General features: G+C 36.1%; 2 protein-coding genes across 4 annotated transcripts; one reads left to right on the plus strand and one right to left on the minus strand.

The window, feature by feature from the left end:
• The first annotated feature begins 217 nt into the window (after positions 1-217).
• Positions 218-2808, plus strand: LOC149560251 (L-type lectin-domain containing receptor kinase VIII.1-like). Of its 2 annotated transcripts, XM_089824562.1 has the most exons (2): positions 420-574; positions 735-2808. In XM_089824562.1, the coding sequence occupies exon 2, from the start codon at positions 839-841 to the stop codon at positions 2603-2605; it is 1767 nt and encodes a 588-aa protein (XP_089680688.1). In that variant the 5' UTR covers positions 420-574; positions 735-838; the 3' UTR covers positions 2606-2808. The 2 variants fall into 2 exon arrangements, with proteins under 2 accessions (XP_089680687.1, XP_089680688.1); XM_089824561.1 differs by having other exon boundaries at positions 218-2808.
• Positions 2809-4465: 1657 nt separating this feature from the next.
• LOC149560252 (syntaxin-related protein KNOLLE-like) lies at positions 4466-7954 on the minus strand. Of its 2 annotated transcripts, none has more exons than XM_089824563.1 (3): positions 7674-7954; positions 6043-6155; positions 4466-5942 (listed from the first exon to the last, which is right to left on the minus strand). In XM_089824563.1, exon 3 carries the CDS (start codon positions 5931-5933, stop codon positions 5007-5009), a length of 927 nt encoding a protein of 308 aa, XP_089680689.1. In that variant the 5' UTR covers positions 5934-5942; positions 6043-6155; positions 7674-7954; the 3' UTR covers positions 4466-5006. The 2 variants fall into 2 exon arrangements, with proteins under 2 accessions (XP_089680689.1, XP_089680690.1); XM_089824564.1 differs by having other exon boundaries at positions 7742-7860.
• Between the last annotated feature and the right edge of the window lie 2947 nt (positions 7955-10901).

Below are 10901 nucleotides of genomic sequence, written 5' to 3' on the forward strand. Positions count from 1 at the left end.
TGAGGCAACTTTTGCCTGTACGAATACCCAACTAAAAGGTATCGGCGGCCCACTCGTTTTGTCGGTAGCTCAGAGCATCATATCCAGGGGACCATTTTGTCCATGTCCCAAACCGATGGGACCATTCTGATAGACTTATGTAACCCCTTTTATAGTGTATGACCCACCCTTTGTGGCTCTCTAAATTGTGTTTACGTGGCCTGTTGGTGTGTTAAGAATGAGAAAACAGGTGGAAATACACTCAAAATGTGTCTTTCTCCCATGTCAGCAATAATAATTATTAATTTAGATTCATATCCACAGTGACCGAGTATCTCAATTAGGTTTCTTGCTCGTGTAACTCTGAATTAAGCTCTCATTCGTGGGAGCATGTGGTTCAAAACTCTTTAAAGAGTTCATTTCTGTTTAGACTTCAATTTGTTCTTTCAGCTCTCTTTTCATCCTAATGATGGATCACGGAGTGTGATACGAAGCATTGATGTAAAACTTCTCACATAATGGAAACCTGAAACTGCTTTATCTTGGGAGATAACTCAAGTTCAGAATGGCTTATTCTCGGAGCTACTGTTTTCTGGTAGTCCTCATGTCTCTCATCAATCTTGCTCTATTAAATACTCAGCTAGTGTCCTGCAGCAAATTGGGTCCTGCCAGCAATGTGTCAAAGCAATTGTTTTTCCCAGATTTCAGAGCCCACAATAGAATAAATCATGAAATAAGTTTTCTGGGCTGTGCAGGGCTGGAAGAAAATGAAGGCATAATTCAGATACCCAGTACATATGATCATACTCTCAATCTTTCCTTTCAGGCTGGAAAAGCCCTGTATTCCTCTCCCATAAGGATGTTGGATCCTGACACGGACACTCCTGCCTCATTCCACACAACATTCTCCTTCCAAATAGATTCGAACTCTGGATCTTCCAGTGGCTTAGCTTTCATAATTGTTCCTGATGAACTCACCGTGGGGAGACCTGGAGGCTGGCTGGGGATGCTCAATGATGCGTGCAATGAGAAATATAAGGCACTTGCAGTAGAATTCGATACCTTCAAAAATGAAGAACTCGGTGACCCCAATGACAATCATGTTGGGATAAATTTGGGAAGCATAGTGTCAAATGTAACTATAGATGCTGATGCTGCTGGAGTTTTCTTCAGAGATGGATTCAGTGTAAGAGCTTGGATTGATTATGATGGAGGTAACCAAAGGATTGAGCTTAGCCTTGCTAGAGATGATGGATCCCCAATGCCCAGCAAGCCACTTTATTCAGCTGGACTTGATCTATCCAACTATTTGAATGAGTATATGTTTGTGGGGTTCTCTGCATCTACAGGACATGCAGCACAAATTCATAAAATCCTTTCATGGAATTTTTCTGCTACCAGTTCTGCATTTCTGAGACTGCCTAATGAGACGACATGTGAGAGAAGGATGTTCAAAGCTTCTAAAACCGCACCCAAGGAGCCTCCTGAGGCATTCATTATATTTCTTTCAGTCGTTGCAGTGTTTCTGATGGCTTTGGTCTACTTTCTCTGCAACAGGAAGGCCAAGGACCAGACCATATTCATTGCAACAAAACTTATAGCAAACAAAAATACGGCCCGTCCTGAACCACCCAATAAGCCCAGGCGGTTTTCCATGTCTGAGTTATCCTTAGCCACCAGGTCTTTTAGTGAAAGTGAGATTTTGGGGAGTGGAGGGAAGGGAGTCTTCTACAAGGGTGTGCTCCAGAATGGAACACTTGTGGCCGTAAAAAGGTTCTCCAAAGATGTCTTCAACATAGATAAGAATAAGATCATGAAGGAAATTAAGGTCATTAGTAGACTGAAGCACCCTAATTTGGTGCCTCTGAAGGGATGGTGCAATGACAAGCATGAACTTGTGACGATCTATGAGTATATGCAAAACGGCAGTCTGGATAAGTGGCTGTTTGCTAGAGGAGTTCTTCCATGGCCAAGAAGATACAAGGTGGCAAAGGATGTCGCCGAGGCGATATGTTTCTTGCACACTGGGTGGGAGAAGAATTTGGTACATAAGAATGTCAAGATCAGCAATGTTTTGCTAGATGTAACATTCAGAGCTAGGGTTGGGGACTTTGGACTAGTTAATTCCTCTGATCAGAAACCGCAATGTTTAGGTGAATTGAAGCAGCTTGAACATCATATGCCTCCTGAAAGCCTTCATGTCTTGCAGCCTACTGAAAAAATGGATGTTTATAATTTTGGGATCATGGTGCTTGAGATTGTATCAGGGAGGAAGTCTATGGATCATGACTTGAGCCCAGAGGAGGTGGACTTGGTGGAGCTCACCTGGCAGCTTCATGAGAACGAGAAATTGTTGCAGGTGGCAGACAAGAGGCTGATGATGAGATACAATCCAGAGCAAGTTCAATGTTTGGTTGGAGTGGGCCTCTTGGCAACTCAGAGTGACCCTGGATCAAGGCCAACAATGGCAGAAATTGTTGATTACATCAGTGGAGAACTGCCGTTGCCTTCTCTACCTCCTTGTAGACCAGTTGCCTACTTTTTATATCCAAGTGCCCCTGAGCTATGCATGAAAAGCTGTTCCCCGGCAGGTTTCCCTATGTTGGGCTATAAATCAAACAAATAAAAGCTCAAATATAAGCTACATCAGAGATCTTATCCTGGTAAGCTTTGAAAACATAGAATACGATTGTTTTCTATTATGCACCTTGACCCTACAAGATTACTTGTCATCTGTAAATACCATCTTATTGGAATATTCAGGCATTCAATATGATTTTATTTTTTAAGAAGCACAAAGAAATAAGATACGGTGTTTCATGATTTCAATCTTGAAATTTAAAGTGGATGTATTCTTCTATTTCCTATGACTGGTGGTACACGAGCGCAACTAATATTTTTTGGCAGTGAATGCTCATATGATGTTTTTGGTGCTGAGCTGACAAGGTTTAGTGCTCAAACCGCAATTGTGCCAAATATAAGCAACCCCTGCGAAGCTTTGAAAGCATATGATTGTGTTCTATCAACTATTTTTCAACCCACATTTCATCTAACTAGTATCTAATTGGAATACAATGATTTATATCTTGAGGTTTTATTTTGTATCCCAGGTTGTGCATTGAGTGTAACTATTTTTTTGGCAGTGAATGCTCATATCAATGTTTTGGTAATGAGCTGATGAGGCTCAGAAGAGTGCAATTTTGTGCAAGAAATCTCAGCTCTACAATTGCAAAACCCCTAAAAAAAAATTATTGTACATACCCAAACAAGAGAATTTGCTCTTGACCCCACTTAGGGAAAATATGTCCCGAAATTCAGTCATATTCTGTTGAAACTTACCTACAACTGTAGTGTACTTATTCTTTGTATAACACTTAACCTAAAACTTATCATTTGACACTTAAATTTTTTATCCTTTTCACAGGCTACTCCAGTCACTTAAAGTACTACTTCCTTCACCAGCGATAAAGATTGACCCCTGTCAACAATACCTACCTGAGCAATAATCTCTGTGAGAATGCAACAGCTCATCAATAGATAACATCTTCCATTTAAGTAAATCCTGTTACCGAGAAGTGATTTATTCTCACATATTTAATGTAACCTTCATATATTGTTACATCCCTGATTTCGTCCCCTTCAAAGTTCTCAAACATTTTGAAATACTTTAACTAACCAAATGTCCATAGAAAAGTTGGGCAACGCATGACTTCCAAGGAAAGTATCAGCCAATTCACAAAGGAGTATTATTTTCAATTGCTTCTTGACATTCATTGCATGTTGGAATGCTCAAATATGCAAAAGTAAGCTCATCAATAGATAAGATGCATAGCATTAAGTAAATTATGTTACCAGGAAGTAATTCATTATTGCATATTTTAAGGTAACCTTTGTATATTGTTACATCTACATATCTCCGTATCCTGTCTGTATATCGTTACCAAGAAGTGATTCATTGTATACAGGTCCCTAAAAACTCAATTTCACTACTGATTTCCAAGATTACTTGTCCCCTTAAAAGTTTTCAAGCATTTTAATATACTCCAACTAAACATACTTCCATAGAGAAGTTGTATAAAATAATCCCATGTATTATTATTATATATTGGCAATGCATGAGTTCCAAGCCAAGAATCAGCCAGTTCACAAAGAAGTATTATTTTCAATTGTTTTTTGACATTCATTGCATGCTGGAAACCACAACATCAAGAATATGCAAAAGTAATTACATCAATAAATTCTGAAAAAGGATATTGGTTAAAATGTGATGTTACTCACAATGAACAACCACAGCATTAAGAATATTGTAAAGATCAACCAGAAGTGTCTTTTTGAGCATCTAGAAAAAGAACTGTATGCTCTTTTAAGTGTTCATGCTTTAGAGAGCATTACATAAGCAGGGGAAAAAGACTATTTAATGTAGGTACATTGCTACACCAAAGAATTGTATGCCAGAATTGTAGCACATAATTAATGTATCTTGTGATAGATCAAGAAAAAGAATTTTTGCCATTTTCAATGTCTTCATGCTCTAGGGAGCTTTACATAAGCAGGAAAAAAATGCCAATTTAATGTTGCTACATCACTATACCAAAAACTTGTATGCCCAGAATACATACATATATTGTGATAAATCCACAAAAAGAAATGTTTGCCCTTTTCAATGTCTTTGTGCTCTACGGAGCTTTACATAAACTGAAATAACCAAGCAATATTAAGTTCGATGCATTGAAATACTAAAGAGCTCAAGTGAAACTCTATACTCTTTGCTAACTTCCAACAATGACAGAAAATCCTATATTCTCAGCATCACCATTCAAGGCCAAATCACCATGTTGCTGTGTCTTCACTACAAACTTAAAAGCTGTCAATGAGTTTTGAAGGCCCAAAACATATATATCATTATCTCCAACCATGATCACAGCAGTATCAGTACTCAGCAAAATTCAGCATCACTAATTTTCTGCTTTGCACTGATTTCACAATGCCCCTTAGTCTTTAAACAATCAACATCTATTGCCATAATTCTATGATTTATGGAAGCTAGTTGCAATGGGAATAACTATGATCAGAATCAAAATCAGGAGCAGAATCACACCTATGCACATACATTTTCTGGAACTTCTTTGGTATTTCTTTGCTCCTTTGAGTTGCTTGGTACCATGACCAACATATTGAGCAGCATGAAAGACATTGTGCTCAATGTCATTAAGATGCTCTCCTTGTGCCTCAACAAGCACAGCCATATCAAGAAAGACCTGGTGCAGTTTAAGCAAACTTTTTTCAATCTCTTTGGCAGCATCATGTCTTTCTTGTATTTCATTAATGGTATCTAGAATCTGGCCTCTGCCCTGCTCCTGAATGGCCTTCTGTAGGAAAGTTTCACTCTCCCCTGTGGAAATTATTTTTTCTATTACCTCCTCATTTGCCTTTTCACCTGTGATGGTGAAGTATCTTCTCTCAATGGTCTCCCGATACTCCCCAACAACACGTTCCCTTAGGCTCTGAAACTCTTTCATCAAGTCTTTAAGCTTTTTTCGCAGACCATTAGTAACAGATATTCTGGTTCTATCAGTAGGTGTTCCTTCTTCAAATCCTGGTAGTTTCCTATTAGCAGCATTGGCTTTGTCAAGCCCTTCAAGCTTTCCCTTAATTGCTTTAGTTTGTTTTAGGACTGTGACAATATCACCATCCATACGATCCCTCAAAGATTTCATCGCTTGGGCTTTGTGAATTGATTTTGTCTCATCATTGGCCTTTTGAAGTTTCCTAAGAAGTTCCTTAATAGTTTCCATGTCAGCTTTTATATCACCAACTTCATCAAAAAAGTGGCCAAGGTTCTGTTCACTTCCCAAATCAGCCATCTCCATGTCTGGACCGGCCTCAAGGTCTTTCAAGGCCTCCCGTTTAAGGTCGAGGTAGTTGGTAAATGACCTTGTGAGAAGATCATTCATCTTGTTGAGCTGTTATGGAAGAATCAGTCAAAAGTAACCAGGGTTTGAATGCATAAGAAAATGCTTCATTAAAGAACAAGAAAAAAAATTATTAACACTTGCATTTTACCTGAGGAATTGACAAGAAAAATTAGGGAGCAAGAAAAAGATCAAATGTTGAATAAGATAGATTGTGCCCACCGAAAAATAACAAGTGCATGCCCTACCCTGATTTCTCCCCTCCTGCAATGACACAGAATTTAAGTTCAGATCAGTTTCTGTTGGAATTGAGTTATTAATGGGGAGGGGTCAAAGAGAAGTAAGCAAGTTAGTTTACATTACATACCCTCTCATTACAATAATTTGACCCAAACTCGGTAAATCTAGAAGTGGGAAAGACGGTTAAGAAACAGCATTGCCCTGAGAATGACTTGGGTTAACACATACAGTGGACTCACCTAGTGTGTGTAGAAGGTTGATTTTTTAAGACCTTGAGTATTGGAACTAGGTCAGTAACAGTGTAACCCAACAAAAATCAAATTATATACAATGACAACACAGAAAAGGGTAACCTGTGAATAATATTTCCCTGTTTGTTCTAAGGAAACTCTATGAAATGTTTATCAACAGAATCTCGCCAAAAACAGAACAATTGAACTCTCAATAACTCACAAAAATTTGAACCCATAGAACTCCCTTGCTTACTGTTACAACACCAAGAGAAGCCAAAAAACTACAGCATAGAACACCAAAATTGAACATAAAATACTTATAATTCTAATGAATGGAAGAAGGAAATAGATTAATATCAAGATCAAATAGGAGGAGAGATCCTGTCAGAACGCAATTTATGGAAGGAACAATACACAAAAGGGTACGGTGCAGTGAAAGCACAAATCAAAGTTCACCACCATAAATGAAATATGTAAGGCAGCAGAAGTGCGTAGGTTGAGTAATACACATAATTGAAGAGCCAATTCTTTCTACATTATACGGTAAAAGTAACTGCTAGAATGGCTAGAGTGAAGGATAAACTAAGCTTGGCCATTAACAATTTTTACTTCCTACCTATCCTGAACCATATCCACCTCTAGTCAAAGCAAACAAAGGTGCTTGGCAAGGAAGGTATCCTGAACCATAATCTGCCCTAACCGACTAGGTACACAAAGCACGCAATAGACCTCAAAAGAATCTTTTCATTTTCTCAGTCCTTCAACAATGTAAGATCTAAAGTGCAGAACCAAACAACCATGCCAAGACCTTGTACATATCATAACCACCATTATAAGACCAGGCTTCGGTAATTCTGAACAGTTCAGCATACAGAGCACTCGGTGCCCAGAACATCAGGAAATTTCATGAACTTGATTAAGAGGGCATTTTCGTTTTCAAAAACCCTCGACGTATGAAATACTAGAAATCTTAGAATCTTAAAATCAGAGGAGATCAATGCCTTATTTACTCGACTACAGGTCAGCCACCACAAGTACTCAAGTTTCTGATAGAAAAATTCGAGCAGAATTCTTCTTCTTTCGAGAACTAAACTCCATAGTCAAGTAGATACGAATGCTATAGACTCTAAATTATGATATCTTGTCAAAATAAGGAAGCATATGAATAAGAAAATGGCTATAAATTGGCATGCGATTTCCAAGTAACACAGGGAATATACGAAAAAGATAACGCTCATATTAGTCAAACCCAAGTAAGATCTTCAGATTATAAAAAAGATAAACAAAATCAGCATCAGAACTGCAGTACCTGACCAGAAAAACAGCCTGAAAAATCAATCAACAAAGCCAACAGAACCGCATTCAGCAAAACTTTACCGATTTTAGGAAACTTTCCTCTCAAACTTCGCTATCGTTCGCCACAATTGCAAACGAGACGAATCGAACAGGGGACTTCGTGAACCAGAAAATTTGTCGTAGGTTTTGCAGGATATCTGGGGTTTATGATGGAGCCGGTGAAGGAGCCGTTGGAGATCTAGTTTGAATCATCAATTCTACCGCGCTGTGACCCGTTGTTGGCGGTGACATCGGCTATTTGACAGGTGGCGGAAGTATCTTCTTTAAATTTGAGGTGTATCTTCCCTCTTGATTAACTTCGAATTTTTAATCATTTATAAAATGATGAACAGAGGAGGAGGCAACGGTCATATTTTGGAGCTTAGACCGAGGTCACTCCACATGGGGAAGTCATATATATTGATTAAGGTCAATCTATAATCTGTTTTTCCTAAAGGAAGACAATTATGTATAATGTGAAAGAAGTAACTTTTTGCTTTAAAAAGATAAGATTTCTACAATTTAGAATGCTAATGTTGTACAATTTAGAATGCATTCACTGTGTAATTGTTTTTTTGTCAATATTTTGGATCACACTTTGTGATCTATTATCAAGATAGATGAATAGGAGTTTCAAAAAATTATAAGAGTAATGTTTCTGTCTTTTCTCTAGATTCAATTGTAGGCGAGTTTTTTAATCCCCTAGCAAATAAGAGGATGGAACTATAATAATTATATTTTATGGATGATTTTTCATCTACAAAGACACTTATTTTTAGGCTAGCTAACAAGTGAACATAGGCTTAAATATCTTTGAATAAGAACAAAGGACAAAGGGTATCCTTTTGGTTACATTTGTTCAGGGCACAATCTCAATCTCATTCCTTATAGTTTCAAAACCTTTCACTCAACAATACTTGATCTATGATGGATTCATTAAGAACCATTAACTTCATTAACAAATCAAAGACATGTTGACTAAATATAACAATCTTGATGATAAAAAAAAATTAAATGTATTATAATTAGATTTTACAATTTATTATTGCTAGATGAAAGTTATAGTGATAGAATATATATATATATATATATATATATATATATATATATATATATATATATATATATATAGTATTTTTTTCAATTTGGATTATCTTGAAAAGGGTTTTTCTTAGTTATATTTTGTAACTTATTATTTTGTAACATATTATTTTGTAACTTAAGATTATATTTAGTAACTTATTATTTATAAATAAAAAAATTAACAATGAAAAATGTATTTTGAAAGGAGTTATTCTTAGTGTATAAAAGACATGTTATAATATAAAATTGGATAAATAGCATAACCTAATAACTTAATCTCATTACACATTTCTTAAGATTATATTGATTCTCAAATCTATTAATTTCTCTTTACCCCAAGTTAAATCCATAGATTGTGAGATTAACCTAGATTGACTTCTCAAAATATAAAATAGCCTTTGTATTGCTAAAATTCAAATTTAAATGTGTCCTCAATAATAGTTCCTAAGTCGTTGTTATAAGGATAATTATTAATTCATTTCAAAACTATTAAAGAATTTCTAAGAGTTGTTGCCTACAATACATCATTACATGGCATGTGTAACATCCCCTTTTTTTGGGTCTTAACTAACAACTAGCATATCAAAGAAATATAGGTATTACTTCATATTCATGGGAAGGCTATTATAACAATTATGTTCATGTGAATGAGATTAATGGTTACAATCAATTAAACAAAAATTTCATAACTAAAAATTGATAGTATCATCAACAAATCTAAATATAAATAAATAAATAAATTGAGTTTTACATACCCTACATTCCAAAACTGGAATCTGCCTAGGGCAGTCTCTACAAAACCTAGGTTAGTCCACATATGACCACTTAGGGCACAAATAGCTATACCACTATTGAAATGTCAATTACCATTTAGGGCATCAATTATCATAGCATCATAATGACAATACCATCTAGGGCATCAAATAGTATCGTATCATCCTTTTTCTTTCCTATTGCTAATTATGGCAATAACATATAGTCAAAATATACGTTCATTTTCATTGTTCACATAAAGGAAGGGAAATCATGACATCCATCAAGTAGGCCTATCTCAAGCATACATATATAATCCATGTCCAATTGCAAGATCAACATAACTAACCGATTAGCATTTACATTGATGAAAAAAGTTGATTACATTGAAGGAAATAACTAATTCAATGATATAAATCAATCTAACATATCTTCAAAATATCATAAAAGTAAAATACATGTTACCAATAGATGTTTGAATGCATAACTTTTCTCTATATTGTGCATATATTGGCATCTGATGGAGAGGGGAATCACTGTTAGGGGCTTAACCTCCCAACCACAGACCCTTAATTATCCCTGCATGATCTCATCTGAGAAAGGCCCTCCCTACTCAAAAATAGACTTGGAACACCTTGTCCAGCCACTGAGCATCTTGGTACTTAATTCCACCACTCTACGTGGCGATTGAGTATAATTGGACAATCATGAGCTGACTTGATTTTTAATAACCATCTTTAAAATTTAATATTTGTGTATGGAAGTTATGATCGTTATGCTTCTTTCCTTTGTAGGAATCCTCTCCTCTCCACCCACTATCATTGGCTTCACTAGCCTTGGGTGAGTCCTCAAAGGCTATCACATCATACTGAGATCTTATCACATGTTTTCTTTGAACAATTTCCATAGTATATAGTGAATACTAGCATGTATGATAGTATATCATGATTTGAAATCAAATTTTGTTTCAGTTGTCTAGTAAAGAAAGTAATTTGAATACAAAAGAAGGAATGTATGAGATTCCTACGACTATATGACTTGCATATTGATTCTCAGATATATATACTCAATATCATGCTCAATAGATGTGTTTCTCATGTAGCCAAAAACATATTTTATTAGCCATGATGCTAAAATGAAAAACTTAGAATGGAAGAAATTTAATAACCTGAGCTAAATATGTCAATGGGCAATTTGAAATCGACTATGTATGATGCCACCCTCATGTGGTTCTAACAGCCTGAATTGCTAGTGAAATATGTGAGAGAAGAAGATTGAAAAGAATATAAGGTAATTGTAGTATCAAAGGATTTGAAGTTATGCGCACGATAGAATACCCTCTTTATTCATCTACAACCATGGAGTC

Source organism: Cupressus sempervirens, chromosome 4 (genome assembly GCF_028749045.1).
Source record: "Cupressus sempervirens isolate cs-2001-9-10 chromosome 4, ASM2874904v1, whole genome shotgun sequence".
Taxonomy (NCBI): domain Eukaryota; kingdom Viridiplantae; phylum Streptophyta; class Pinopsida; order Cupressales; family Cupressaceae; genus Cupressus; species Cupressus sempervirens.